The 15,437-nt window shown below is 33.8% G+C and overlaps 2 protein-coding genes across 2 annotated transcripts; both read left to right on the top strand.

Annotated features, from left to right (window-relative positions):
• Nucleotides 1-543: 543 nt before the first annotated feature.
• On the top strand, nt 544-5,048 carry LOC132058775 (oligopeptide transporter 3). The gene is made up of 6 exons (XM_059451107.1): nt 544-1,116; nt 2,147-2,244; nt 2,781-3,350; nt 3,592-3,847; nt 3,953-4,135; nt 4,239-5,048. The coding sequence occupies exons 1-6, from the start codon at nt 583-585 to the stop codon at nt 4,854-4,856; spliced, it is 2,259 nt and encodes a 752-aa protein (XP_059307090.1). The 5' UTR covers nt 544-582; the 3' UTR covers nt 4,857-5,048.
• Nucleotides 5,049-6,561: 1,513 nt separating this feature from the next.
• Nucleotides 6,562-8,382, top strand: LOC132060506 (uncharacterized). The gene is made up of 2 exons (XM_059453526.1): nt 6,562-6,830; nt 7,767-8,382. The coding sequence occupies exons 1-2, from the start codon at nt 6,608-6,610 to the stop codon at nt 8,075-8,077; spliced, it is 534 nt and encodes a 177-aa protein (XP_059309509.1). The 5' UTR covers nt 6,562-6,607; the 3' UTR covers nt 8,078-8,382.
• Nucleotides 8,383-15,437: the final 7,055 nt, after the last annotated feature.

The raw sequence follows: 15,437 nt of genomic DNA, 5'->3' as shown, positions 1-15,437 counted from the left end.
ATATCGAAAGATGCACTCTTTTTGAGACAGATAAAAAAAGAAAGTCAAACACTTAAAATGGGACGGAGGGAGTAGTATTTTAAATTTAAAAATATTTAACTTAAACTTTATAATCTACCATTAATAACATGTTTTTATAGTCACACAAATTTTATATAATACTTAGAGATCATAAAAAATTTAAAGACCCATTTTGTTAAATTTCCTTAGCATAAATTAAAATGGAGGGAATGGTACAAAATAAAAGGGTGCTTTAGAAATACTCCCTCCGTCCCAAAAAGATATCTTCCTTTCCTTTTTAGTGTGTCTCATAAAGATTGACACATTTTTATATTTAGAAATAATTTAACTTTATGAAATGATTTACAGTCACACAAATATATAAGACTTATTTTAAATCACATATTTTAAAAATCTTCTTTTATTTCTTAAATTTTATGTCAATTCAAATTAAAAAAATCTTTTTAGGACGGAGCAGTAGTAATACATAGTGTAACTAACTTTTTCTTCCTACAGCTCTTATATATACATAACGACATCAAAGTACGAACTAAACTTTGTCTTGAAATTCACAGCTCAAACATGTCGTCTACCAAGAACACCCTCCCACCACCAGCACCACCGTCCTCCTCCACCGGCGATAAACTGAACGGAGATACACCACTACCCGAAGACAACGAACGATGTTCTGTTGAGGAAGTAGCTCTCGTTGTGCCAGAAACTGATGACCCAACTTTACCTGTAATGACATTCCGAGCATGGTTTCTTGGACTCACTTCTTGCACTATCTTGATTTTCCTCAACACTTTTTTTATCTACAGAACTCAACCATTAACTATATCAGCTATACTCATGCAAATTGCTGTTCTACCAATTGGCAAATTCATGGCTGCTACACTTCCCAAAAAGAATTTTAATCTTTTTGGGAGTTCTTTTAGTTTAAATCCAGGGCCATTTAATATCAAAGAACATGTTATTATTACTGTTATGGCGAATTGTGGAGTTTCAATTGGAGGTGGTGATGCTTATTCAATTGGAGCTATTACTGTTATGAAGGCTTATTATAAACAGAGTGTCAGTTTTCTATGTTCACTTATTATTGTCTTGACTACTCAGGTACAGTTTTTATCTCCTTTAATTACTTGTGTTTATATCGATAATCTGAAGATTGTGGTTACTATTTATTGAATTTTGTTCCTTTGAAAGCTTTTAGTGTTTGGTTTGAGTTTGAGTTGGTAACTAAAAGACAAAAAACAGAATGGGAAAAGATAAGGGAAAGCGTTGAAGTTAAGCATACTATCTGAAACAGTAGTGTAAGTAGGTGATTGGACATAAAAATTGTGATATTTGAAAGGAAAAAAAAAGTATTATCTATTCACATTGGTTGCCAAAAAAAAAAAGTATTATTTCCAAAAAAAAGATATAATTGGAAATTGAGTTGTGTTTGTACATGCATTTAATTTGAAAAAAGGTTGGAATTTTCTGAGTGCAAAAGAAAAATTCACTTAAAAAACTGGTCAAGATCACTTTTCCAAACTTAAAACTCATCTTCAAACTTATTTTCTCTAAAAATCAGCTCAATGTATAAACAAACAGTGTTTTGATTTTTTTTTTTTTTTAAAAGTGAAAATTTTGTATGAAGAAATAGGCCCTAATATCTTTGTCTTGAAGTTTCAATCTTTATTCTTGTAATTTGAATTTCATGCATTTGGTATAGAGGAAAAAAATTTCATGGAAAAAGTTTCACTTGGGACAAAAAATTCAGGATCATTTTCCAGTATTTGGTTGGGTATAAATGTATTTGACATTTATTAATTGTATAATTGAAGGATTAAGGTAAAATGATAGTATTAGTATTTTGTGATGTTTTTGAGTACTAAAGGTTGACAACAGTGTGTGATAGTTAGTTGGAGTAAGTGGAGTAAGAGTTTGATATTTGTAATGGAAAATGATTTTCGCGAACAAGCAAGAAAGTCATTTTTTTCATTTTGGTGGAAATTTTTCCGTTTGGAGAAAACATTTTCCACGGTTTTAAGGTAACCAAACATTGGAAAATAGTTTTCTCATCGGAAATATATTACGTGAAAGCATTTTTCATCATAAGTTCCAGAAAGTTTTCATGTCTGATATTATGAAAATTGTGCAGATATTGGGGTATGGATGGGCTGGGATGTTAAGGAGATACCTTGTTGATCCTGTGGATATGTGGTGGCCTTCAAACCTTGCTCAAGTCTCTCTATTCAGGTTCGCCTTCTCATTGATGATCGCTTCTCTGCATCTATGACTTTCCTTTTTGTCTGAATAAAACTTAGTAGTACCACTTCTTCAACATGCAACAAAAGAAAGAAAGAAAGTAAGAAGAAAATGGCAACTTTATATATGATGTATATTTCTTCTATAGTGGTGGAGTTGAATGGATCTTTCTCCGATCAGTAGCTAACCACAAGTTCAATTGGCTGATATTGCTTTATCCATCATCTTATCAATCTAGTGGATGTATTACGTTGGTTAGCACCAAAGATTACAGCATCCCATGGTTATTACTAATTAGTGACGGTGAAGAGAATTAACTAAGCATAAACAATATTTTTCAATTCGATGATGGTTTCTGATGAGAATTATTTTTTATGGATACAACGTAAATTGAATATCTCTTATGAGAGATACAAATAGTGATTCATTAAGTAGTTTAAAAAAGTAACCAAGCTCCACAATGTTATATATCATCTTTACTGTCTGTGTTGTCCTCTTTATATACATGTTTGGGTTTCTTATTACAGGGCACTTCACGAGAAGGAAACAAAAACAAGAAGCTTGACAAGGATGAAGTTTTTCCTTGTATTTATGGGGGCAAGCTTTGCATATTACACTTTCCCAGGCTATCTGTTTCCGATTTTGACTTTCTTCTCATGGGTCTGTTGGGCATGGCCACATAGTATAACAGCTCAGCAAATTGGCTCTGGATACCATGGGCTTGGTGTGGGTGCATTCACCCTTGATTGGGCTGGCATATCAGCTTATCATGGCAGTCCATTAGTGACACCGTGGACCTCGATTCTAAATGTTGGCGTTGGATTTATCATGTTCATATACATCATTATTCCTCTATGTTACTGGAAGTACAACACTTTTGATGCTCAGAAGTTTCCCATCTTTTCAAATAAGCTGTTCACAGCTAGTGGGAAACCATACGATACCACTAAAATCTTGACTCCGCAATTCGATCTCAACATTGCTGCTTATCAAAAGTACAGCAAGCTCTACCTCAGTCCTTTGTTTGCTCTCTCCATCGGATCGGGATTCGCAAGGTTTACAGCGACCCTCACACATGTTGCACTATTTAATGGCAGGTTAGCCTCTCAGAAAGCTTTATATTCTTGTATATATCTTGTCAATTTAAATTTCTTAGAAGCTTGAAGCCTTTTTCGGCTATTTGACTACTGAACTTGTTGATGACTCTTGAAAATGAAATGAGGTTCGTTGAAGTTTTTCTAGAGTTATGTAGAGCAACTTAAATGGCATGGCTTCTGAAAAGAGAGAAATAGCTCAAATGAATTGAACTGACAATCTCTTTAATTTCTCCTCGGCCAGTGATATTTGGAAGCAAAGTAGATCAGCTGTGAAGAATGTCAAAATGGACATACATGCAAAATTGATGAAAAGCTACAAGCAAGTCCCTCAGTGGTGGTTCCTCGTATTATTGTTCGGCAGCATAGCCCTATCGCTTCTGATGTGCTTCGTGTGGAAAGAAGATGTGCAGCTGCCGTGGTGGGGCATGCTGTTTGCGTTTGGTCTTGCTTTTATTGTTACTCTCCCGATAGGAGTCATTCAAGCGACTACTAATCAGGTTAAAGCTTAGTTCCCTAATTGTTTAAGTGTTATTCCAAAATCTTGCCTCGACTTTGTCCTTATAAAAGTTCAATTTGATGAGATATTTATTATTGTGTTGCAGCAACCTGGATATGACATAATTGCACAGTTCATAATTGGTTATATCCTCCCAGGAAAACCAATTGCAAACTTGCTTTTCAAAATCTATGGCCGGACCAGTACTGTTCATGCTCTCTCTTTTTTAGCCGATCTTAAACTTGGTCACTACATGAAAATTCCACCACGATGCATGTACACAGCTCAGGTTACTAATTAAATTCTTCCTCTGCTTTCACTGTTTGAACTATAACACGTTTGCAAGAATGTCCTAGTTTCCAATTCATTAGTCTTGATTTCCCGTCTTCCAGCTTGTGGGGACTCTTGTTGCCGGTACAATCAACCTTGCTGTAGCATGGTGGATGCTAGGAAGCATCGAGAACATTTGTGACGTTGAGACTCTTCATCCTGACAGCCCATGGACTTGTCCGAAATTTCGAGTCACTTTTGATGCTTCTGTCATATGGGGTTTAATCGGACCACAGCGGTTGTTTGGCCCCGGAGGATTATACAGGAACTTGGTATGGTTATTCCTCATAGGTGCATTGCTACCAGTGCCTATTTGGGTGCTAAGCAAAATCTTTCCCGATAAGAAATGGATTCCATTGATCAATATACCCGTTATATCCTATGGTTTCGCGGGGATGCCACCAGCCACACCGACCAATATCGCTAGTTGGCTTATTACTGGAATGATATTCAACTATTTCGTGTTCAAATACCGAAAAGAATGGTGGAAGAAATACAACTATGTTCTATCAGCTGCCCTGGATGCTGGAACAGCTTTTATGGGTGTTTTATTGTTTTTCGCGTTGCAAAACGAGGGCAAAAACCTGAAATGGTGGGGAACTGAGTTAGATCACTGTCCCTTAGCAACTTGTCCAACAGCTCCTGGGATTGTAGTGGAAGGATGCCCAGTATTCAAGTAGCCCAACAAGAAGAATGAATGATGTTTGGATATAAATTTTAGATAAGTTTTGCTGTAATTTTGGAGGGCTCAAAAGTCTCAAACAAGTCTAAGCGTTGTTGTTGTAATTTTGAGTGACTGATAGCTTTGTGTTCTGTAAATGATTTGATTATCAATCAATAGTTCAATGATTTCCTCCTTTTTGAAGTGCTAATATTGTTCAACTATAATATATACAGTAGTATTTTGTTTTGAATATATGTGTCATACATCTAATAGTAATAAACAAGTCCACAGATCACTTTAATTTTTTATTTTTTTTAATGAAATTAGTTTTTGTTTATGTGTTTTGCACCCGTATCCCATTGTTAATAAGTACACTCTAAAAATTCTAATTTTTGTGTATGTGCTTTAATTTCCACGTGTACCAGTTTGTTAATAAGTGCACTTTAATTTTTTTTTAATAAATACTATGAATAATATATTCGAGTTATAAAATGAAAGATAAGGGAAAGCATTTTATTGTGATTACAACACGAAAAAAAAAAAAAAAAAGAAGAAGAACAAAGCACGATATATGATATAATATAGTTGGCAGTAGGTTCCTTTGCTCAACACTTTGGTTGTGGCCAAATGCAGCAGATTGTACTAACATATATACTTTGGTAATAAAACTGTTTTATTTACCCAAAAAAGGATTATGATTTATGACTCTATCGTCGTTTTTAAGAAAATAGAGTACTCCCTTTGCCAATTTATATGATACACTTTTTCTTTTAGTCTGTCCAAAAAAAAAATGATATTATTTTTTTATTTGGCAACAATTTAACTTTAAATTTTATATCTTTGGCTTATTTTAGACCACAAGATTAAAAATCTTCTTTGTTTCTTAAATTCCGTGCTCAGTCAAACTATATCACAACATAAACTGAGACGGAAGGAGTAGTAATTATATTTAGGATTGAGATGGTAACAATAATTAGAACATGAATTCAAGCTAGCTTGGCCAAGTTCCATTTATATTCACGTGCGCAAAGATGTTCCCATCTGAAATAATGTTCGATCTCTCATTTTCGATGTATTGTTTTGACTTCACAATTTATAAATCATATATTCAACTCAGTTTTGGTCAACAGAGGAAGAAAGAAGTTAAGATAAATAACTTAGTTGGTCAAAACCAACCGCACCAAAAATTCCCAGAACCAATACATTATGAAAAAGGTTTTATTTATGTCATTCGTTCAACTAATAAATTCAGTTTCTTATGTTCATGGATTAGGGGCAGGCAATTGAGTCAGCATGTTTTGTAATTTGCTTTCTTGCCTGCCATACCAATAAAATTTTAACCAAAGTTACAATTGAAGGTGGGGCTTGGCTTTATAGCTTTATCAAATCTCAACTTTTTTCTATTGCATAATGATTTAATTAATATATATGGATAGTCTAAGAAAAGTACATCATTAAATCATAAAAAATAATATTTACATCTTAATAATAAGATATATTACCTGTTATAACCGAAAAAGCTGGCTAGGTAGTGTAAAATTTTGACGGATATTTGTTAAACTCTATAGAATCAATATTGCTTGTATAGGTGGTGATAAGATTAGGCTACCAACCTCACGGTTAACCTTCCATCTATACAAAGGAATTTATACATAATGGAGATAGTAGCTATCTTGACTCTTCATTCCATATATATATATATATATATATATATATGACCATATTTTAGAAACAAAAACACAGCAAGATAAAGATACATAATTAAAGATGATTCAATTATTTCAAGGAAGTATTGTGAAGATGATATTCATATTTTCCTTGTTTGTTATTATGCCAATAAGTTGGGCAATTGATAATAATAATCCGTTAGTAGAACTTTCAAGCAGAGAAGAATTGGCAAAGATGGCTGGCTATGGAGAAGAAAAGCTTTCTACTGTTATCCTCCATGGTACTCTTCTTTGTGGTGATCACACACCACATCCAGTTCCAGGTTTGGTTTCTATTTTTTTCTTCACCTTTTACTAATTATTTTTTCTTTTCACCTCATAACAATTAATTACAACCATATACCAATAAGAAAAGCACCTTTATCACACTTAATCAGCCTTTAGCCAGCTTGCTAACAACAACATACTAGTGTAATTCCACAACTTAGGTCTGGGAAGGGTAGGATGTACAGAAACCTTACTTCTACCTTTCCGGGGTAGAGAGGTTTTTTCTGATGAGAGTCTTGACTCAAAAGAGATGAAACGGACGCCCTTTAGCCAACTTGTTATGATTTCCTAATTTGTTTGCCGAAAGTTGTGTATAAAGCAAGAAAATTCAGAAAAACAAGCATATCCTCTATATTCCTTAATACGTCGCTGCCATATCAATTCGAAGCACTACTTACAAGCACAAAGATCTGGGAATCTCTTAGTCTTAGGTTAAGAATTAATTAAGGACAAACTACTTTAATATATAACTGCTCATGTACTAACTTCTTGGTAATTACTCGTATTATAGAATCCAACATCATCAATGTGATGTTAATGGTACTCACTCCTTCCCAAATTATGTCATGGCATTAGATTGGACACATAGTTTAAAAAAGATATATTTTGGAACTTTGTGGTCTAAACTATGCTAACGCTTTTGTGGCTATACATTATTCCAAAAAGGGTAAAATGAGAAGTTTAAAATTAAGTTAAATTATTTTTAATTATAAAAATATAGCATCATTATTTTTTTTAACGAAATTAAAAGGAAACGATATCACATAAAATGCTACTTAAAACAATAGTACCACTTGTTAAAACCAAAAACATATACTAGTATTAACTTCACCTTGCAAGATTTTGAATGAATATATATTCGAGTACTGATAATAAATGTAGCTAAGCTATTTATAATTAATTGGTGTTAATTTTGTGTATATTATCTACAGGTGCATCAATGGCGGTGTTTTGCGGAACTATTGGGCCGGGGAAAGTAAGGAGATCATCATGGGCCCAAAATATAACAGATGAAAATGGAGAGTTCATAATAGATGTCCCTTCTCATCTCCATGCTAATATTCATGATCCAAACCTATGCCATTTTCAAATCCTTAATCTCCCAAAGGAGTACTCCCTTTGTGATCATCATTCTTTTACAAAAAAGAAACAGTACACACTAACATCATCCAATATTGGATCAGATGGCATCCGCATTTACACCACTCCGACGATTCACCTAACGCTTAAAGCTAGCTCATAAATATAATTCACGCTAAAAAGAAGAGATTCATCGGACACAATTCCTTGAGATGGCGCTTCAGTCACGCACATTGAGTTGTGATGCTCATGATGTTAAAAATTTATCATGTACAAATTTGTATAGCTTTTAAGTGTTGTACGTGAAAAGAGTATTGTTTGTATGTTGTGTGAGAAATCTTCAGTGTAACTCCATGAGTGATACCTTGAAATATGTAAAAACCTTTTTTCAACAACTGATCAATGACATGCATATGATCGATGTTCACGAAGTTAGTAAAAATTTGTAGTACGCATATCTTGATTTTAGTCAATTTTTCATCTGTGCGAAGTGCTATCATGTATGTGGAATTGAACAGATCTCCTTTAAGAACAAAAAATGCAATCTTTATATAAGAAGCGCCATTATTTAGAGGAAGATCGTCCAATCTCTTTTTATTCTCTATAAGATTTTAAGCCTTTCTTCAATTATAGGTGACAAACGAACCAAACTATCACGTGTATTAATGCTATACACAAGACCGGGTAAAATTCACAGATATGCATTTTCTTTAGCTTTTATAATTGAATAATGGTACGGGAAAAATTTCAGGACATTATCACGAGACTATCGAACCTTTTTTGCACGAAAGGAGGTGTAGGAGAAGGAGAAATGTTAAAAAGTAAAACTCGGGTCATTTGCGGGTAAATATCTCAAAAGGTCATTGAACTTTGAGAAATTATGTAGTAAAATCATTGAACTTTGCTACATATCAATAAGATCACTCAACTTTGGCCTATTATCTCATAAAATCACTCAACTACATATGTCATCAAAAAAATCTAACATGGCAATATTAATTAATTATTTTATTCCAAGTAGACATGGATCATACAATAAAATAAAATAAATCCATTTCTTTAAACCCACACCCACTCACCCGACCCATAAGGGTTTCATCTAAAAACCCTTTCCCCTGTTCTCTCTCCACTTTTCTTCTCTTTGTTTCTTTAATCCCCAAATGTTCTCACCAAAAAGGAGTTAAAAATTGAGAAAGAGATTGAATACGCGCGATTGAAGAGATTGAATCCTTTTGTTTTGTAAGAATTGTACAAGTATTTGAGAACCGAGATGATTATAATTTCCTTAATCAGTATTATTAGAAAAATGTTATTAATTTTAATACTTTAACATTTGAACATTTATTTTCTCTTTCTGGAGTTGAAAACTTTTTAACTTCTTTATTGTACAACTAGTGAACATTTATTCTAAGTAATTATTTTGATCCAACCTAATTTTAAGGAAATAGTGAGAAGAAGGCATAGATAAGGGGAAAATGAGTTTTGGATGAAGGGTTGGTGAGTGGGTGTGGGTATGGGTATAAAGATATGAATTTTTTTGTTATTGTGGGGCTCACGCTCACGTCTACATGGCATAAAATAATTAATTAATATTGTCATGTCAGATTTTTTTTTAATTAAGATACGTAGTTGAGCCGATTTTATGAGATAATAGTCAAAGTTGAGTGACTTTATTGATATGTAGCAAAGTTCAATGACTTTATTACATAATTTCTCAAAGTTCAATGACCTTTTGAGATATTTACCTGGTCATTTGCTATCTATGTTGAGAAATATCTTAAAACTTTGAACTAAACTACTCAAATCTTCATATTATTAAATAATGTTTTTAGAACAACAACCTAGATAATGTCTTTAAAACACATGGCTAATATCTTATTGACTTGAATTGATCCTCACTAATATAACTACTAATGTTACTATATGAAGTAAAAAGCAACAAGTATGAAAAATAGAAAAGGCAACACTAATTTTTTTGTACATATGTCGATACTTAATCATATTTAAATTCAACATCAAATAATTCTCGCGGTGGTGAGTTACAGATTATGATTGGAGATAATACAAGTTTCAGATTGATGGTCTTGGCAATCAATCCCAGAATGAAAATAGGGAAAATTTTATAAATGACTACATTTTAAGGGTTAAAAATCTGGCATAGCAACATTTTGCTTATTTATAGCTCGTAGCTACTTTTTTGTTTGTTGTATTCATTTTTTTCCCTGTATTCAATTTTTGTTTTCGCTGTATTCATGACTAAAATAAATTTTTTTTCCACTGTATTCATGAAATAATTATCTGTATTCATAAATTGGCTTATTTTATTAATGAATACAACAAGTAAAAAACTGAATACATATACACCAATAATTACACAGATACATCGTATTTTCCGATATGTATACAACAGATACAGGCGAAAAATATTGTATACAACATATATACACCAAAAAATTAACAACTACCAGCGAAAAACATTGTATACACGGTAAATATATAACAAATACAGCGAAAAAATTAATGAATACAATGAATTGTATGCTAAAAAATTAATGAATACACTGAAAAAGAAACGTGATTTTTCAGATCCCGTACCGAAATTTGACCGGAAAAGCCACCGTCGGCCAGACTCCGACAAAGCAACACTTGTCGACGGTGAAGATCTGATGTATATCCGGTCAGATCCGGCAAAGATTTGACCAGATCTGACCGTCAAAGTTCACCGGAGAAGGATGGAAGGCCAATCGGTGAAGATCTAATTTATATCCGGTCAGATCCGACCAAGATCTGCCTGTCAAAGTTCGCCGGAGAAGGATGAGAGGCCAATCGATGAAGATCTGATGTATATCCGGTCAGATCCGGCCAAGATCTGACCGGATCTGACCGTAAAAGTTTGCCGGAGAAAGGTTGTGGTGGCCGGCGGCAGAGCAGGGGTAGGGGAGAGGGGAGAGAGAGAGATGGGAGGATTGGATTGGAAGTGAATAATGTGATGATGGGATATTTTACTTTGTATATATATATAGCTATAAGTTGTATTTAACATATAATTATTAGATATGGAATGTAATTATTTTAAACTATAGCTACTAAATATAAATATGTAGTAATGTTAGTTATGCTATGTAATATGTAGTTATCCCATGAAAATAATCCCCAAATGAAAATGAAGCCCAACCCCAAGACCCCCGCGACAAGCCCAAAGGGCCCAAAGCCCCCAAGACTTATTTGTGGAGGGGCAATTTGCAGGATTGTCCTTGGCTAGGGGGTCTTTGGGCAATTAGACTGAAAAATAGTTGTTGGCCTTTAAACCCCCAACCTGCCAATTTCTTAAAATCCTGTTTGAACCTCATAACCGTTGGTCGATTGATATAAAACCCACAGAAATCTATTATTTTTCTCTCCCTTCCTTATCAAGCATTCAACTCCATTCCATTTAAGAACCCTTAATTTTTTTTTTTAACAGTCAATAACACTTTCTTTCTTTTCAACGATGAATCCAATAGTAAGTTGTTTCTTTCCTATTTTCTTTTATCAAGTTCAAATTATTTCAACAATGATTCCAGTAAAAATGTTTGTTTTTTTTTGTTTTGGTTGCAGATTATTACATCTTGTAGTGGAATCCCAATGATTCTTGACTAGGTATTTTTGGCAAGATTTATAGAAATTGGGGGAAGTGGCAAGATCATTCAAGATCTCGAGAATCAAATTCAAAAGGCAAACACAAAAATAAATGAACAAGAAGCTTGGTAATTTCCACTTATCTGTCTAAATTATTTATTAAAACTATTGATACATTTACCCAACAAAAAAAATGAGGCAATGAAAATTCTAAAATGTGTAATGCAGAATTGACTACTTGGAGAGGCAGCAGGGAATTTTGGCAACTGCTGCTGAACTGGCAATGACTGAGCTGGAACCTACTGCTGACATGACGACGACTGATGCTGACCTGGAGACGACTGCTGGAGACATGTCGCGACCTGCTGGAGACCTGTAAATGGCAGGATAAATTTCATGTACATGCTGAAGATATACTGTTTTGGGATAAAGTTCACCATTAAATATAGATGCCGAAGATATACTGTTGCGTATAGGATTCTTAGTTTTACTTGTACTTTCTAGTCGTTTTGTAGCTACTGTTGTAGCATATAAATAAGGCACTTCAAGATAATCTGTTGCATATACATGCTGAAGATACACTATTGGGGGATAAAGTTTACTGTTGAATATAGATGTTGAAGATATACTATTTCGTATAGGATTTTTAGTTTTACTTGTACTTTCTAGTCATTTTGTAGCTACTGTTGTAGTGTATGAATAAGGCACTTCAAGATAATTTGTTGCATATACATGCTGAAGATACACTATTGTGGGATAAAGTTTACCGTTGAATATAAATGCTGAAGATATACTATTGCGTATGGGATTCTTAGTTTTGCTTGGACTTTCTAGTCATTTTGTAGCTACTGTTGAAGTGTATAAATAAGGCACTTCAAATACTTCAATGGACACTGAGTTTTAATCCCAATCATGTCTCTCTTATTTTTTTCAATAGATATGAGTTCCTTTATGGTATCAAGAAACGAGACTAAATTAACCAAAACTACAATCCTGAGGATAATTAGGAGCAAGTACAAAACTCTCAGAACTGTAATGATAATGATGAACAAGGTATGCAAGTTCCTTTTTCATCCTATGAAATGTAGACACACCGCAGTTGCAGCATAAGAGATTCAGAAGGTCAGAATGTGGGATATTTACCTCGGTCTTCCGAAGCAAGTGCATCACATGATGGCTACATAGAACGGCAAAGACGCCTAGAGGTGGGATGCCTCTTTGCGAAGAGGAACGAGCACACTGTACCAACCTTATGGTAGTCCATCTAAACTCTTCATATTGATACTTTGAATCTGAGTATCACATATCCCAACAGTTCAAACCTTATTAAAATCTACACCATGTAGCATAATAATGAGCATTTTCTTTATTAACTTCATCATAAAGCAGTAGTTTCACTTGGGTAATCAGGAATTTTCTTGCCACTATAGTAAAAACAGTAGATCACACGCCTGTAAACATGCTACATATGCATATTTTTTTACAAGGTTGGCACATTAGAAAAACAACACAAGTTTGGCACATCAATCATAAGAAGAAGAATAAGCAGATGTAAGAGTAACACCATAGAGTAGGAACATCAACATCTTCAAGCATGGTGATGCACATACTCTATCTCCAGTAAAAGCTAAAAATGACAAAATCCATTCAATGTCAAAATAACTCACCTTGCCTTAATGGATAAGAGTCTTGATCATGTGGATCTAGGACACCTTCTAGTATCTGAAACACAAAATTGCAAGACCAAAAGAAGGTTATATCTACTTCATAACTCTATAGATGAAATAAAACAACAAGTTCAAGAGATAACACAGCTTCAACATCAGAAAATAAGGTGCATCATCATCGCTCTGAGGTTCTTCCAGTTTTGATGTTAAAGCAGAAAGGTTATTTGTTGGCTAAGTAACAGCTATTCTAGGAAGATAGCATAAGTTTTGGTACCCTTCTAACTCTAGCAATATCCTCCTCTCGTGCATCATATTTATATACTTCTTGTTTTGAGGGCAATGGCCTGCTTCGAGTTTGACTTGTGACTCTAACACCCTTTTTAGCATCAGCAGGAAGGAATATAGATGGACAGTACTACCGACGGCTGGAGTTGTCCCTGTACCAAAAAATTAGAGTGGATGAGGAAAAAACATAATATTCTGAAGAGTTTTTGTACATGAGTCAGAAATAATGCAACATACTTTGAAAGGACAAACTATGCAGTTGCGAAATAATCCTTTGTGAAGTAAATATAAAATTTAAATCTCGGATGTAGCATGTTATGACAAGAGAGAAAGAAGTAACTGCAAAATGGAAAGCAGAAATCTTATTAGATCAATGATATTTATACGGAGAAGAAAAATGGGAGATACAACTTTCAGTAGTTAATTTTTCCTCATTTTTACGAACTGTATTTTTAGCAATGCAGAGCTGAAATTAAGCGTTACTCCTATTATCATAGTTGTGCTAAGGGGAAAATCAGCATTATATCCCATAACTTGGGGAAAAAAAATAAATGGAAGATAGTAATCCTGAAACAGGTTTCATATCCATTAAAGTCACTTTATGATCACTTATAGGATTATAAAAATTCTGTCCATGCAAATTGTGTCTTAAGGCAGAATTTGCATAACTTTGCCTTGCGATTATTTTTTTTAATTTTTTAACTGAGCGGGAGTTCGAACCCAAAACCAAAGAATTTTTAGCGAAGGGCAAAAGTTTAAGACCACCACCAACGAAGGGCAATCCTGCAAATTGCCCTTAAAATAATAATTAGAAAAAGCAGATTTTAATATGCGGAAGCAATAGAATGTTTTGAGCCCGTTAGGATGGGTTTATGGCTTTTGACTTATATTTTTTTGTGCGGATTGCCCTTCAAAAGCACTGGTCTTTCATTTTTGTCTCTCAAATTGGTGGTCTTTAATTTTACTCTTTGCCTAACATCCTAAGGTTCTGGCTCGAACCCCGCCTAAGAAAAAAAATAATAATAAAAAAAAAGGAATTTTGCAAAGCAGAGGCTTTGCATGCAAAACTCTTTTGCATTCAAAATTCTGCCTGAGGCTTAACTTTGGCCCGAATAGGCCTAATTTTGTTACAAAACTCTGTCTTGCAATTTTTTTTATTTTTTTTACTGAGCTGGTGGTTGAACCCCAAACCTCATGGTATTAGGTGAGGGCAAAAATTAAAGAACACCAATTTGAGGGGCAAAAATTAAAGACCAGTGCCTTTGAAGGGTAATCGTGCAAATGACCCCTTGAATTGTAAGGCGAAAGCCATAAATTAGGAATTCTAGCTTATGGCTTATTTTTATTGTTTTAACTTAAAAGCACACTACAAAAGTACTTAAGAGCTATTTTAGCTTGAAAGCACCTAAAATAAGCCGATCCAAACAGGCTCTTTATGTACTTCTCTCCATATTAACAGATACTCACAATGTTCCCAAAATACATATACCATTGAAATTAGTTAAAACGAAAATGAACTTTTTTTAAGATTCATTTCACCATTTTGTATTTAGATTTAAATTATGCAGTTTTCAAACTGTCAGTGCTGTTTGACTTATAATGGCAAGTTAGTTACCGTTTATCGAGTTATATGTAGTTAATGCTTATTAGAAAGATTTGCTTGTAGTTACGTTAAAAACGTTATGATTGGCAATACTTTATAAAGCGACAGTAAAGCATAAAATTTAAATATTTCTATTTTACTAATTCCCCATTGGACTATTATAGATTTTCATTTTTGAATATTTCAGCCTCTGTTGGAAGAAATGGCTCTCTCAATATCGTACAAAACCACTTCACGTTATTCATGAAATCAATCATTGAAATCTGAAAATAAGGTATTGAAGTAACGTTTGAGTAATGGAAAAGTCTAATTAGATGTACGACTTTTATCCAACAAAATGTGAATTTTTG

Source organism: Lycium ferocissimum, chromosome 6, assembly GCF_029784015.1.
Source record: "Lycium ferocissimum isolate CSIRO_LF1 chromosome 6, AGI_CSIRO_Lferr_CH_V1, whole genome shotgun sequence".
Lineage (NCBI taxonomy): Eukaryota > Viridiplantae > Streptophyta > Magnoliopsida > Solanales > Solanaceae > Lycium > Lycium ferocissimum.
This window is presented reverse-complemented; position numbering and strand designations above follow the sequence as displayed.

What these genes read in the sequence shown, in the direction of transcription:
- LOC132058775 (XM_059451107.1), top strand. Translation starts at nt 583, where the DNA reads ATGTCGTCTACCAAGAACACCCTCCCACCACCAGCACCACCGTCCTCC. An exon ending in TTATTGTCTTGACTACTCAG is followed by an intron (nt 1,117 to 2,146) that starts GTACAGTTTTTA and finishes AAAATTGTGCAG; the next exon opens with ATATTGGGGTATGGATGGGC. An exon ending in GATGCATGTACACAGCTCAG is followed by an intron (nt 4,136 to 4,238) that starts GTTACTAATTAA and finishes CCCGTCTTCCAG; the next exon opens with CTTGTGGGGACTCTTGTTGC.
- LOC132060506 (XM_059453526.1), top strand. Translation starts at nt 6,608, where the DNA reads ATGATTCAATTATTTCAAGGAAGTATTGTGAAGATGATATTCATATTT. An exon ending in CACACCACATCCAGTTCCAG is followed by an intron (nt 6,831 to 7,766) that starts GTTTGGTTTCTA and finishes TATTATCTACAG; the next exon opens with GTGCATCAATGGCGGTGTTT.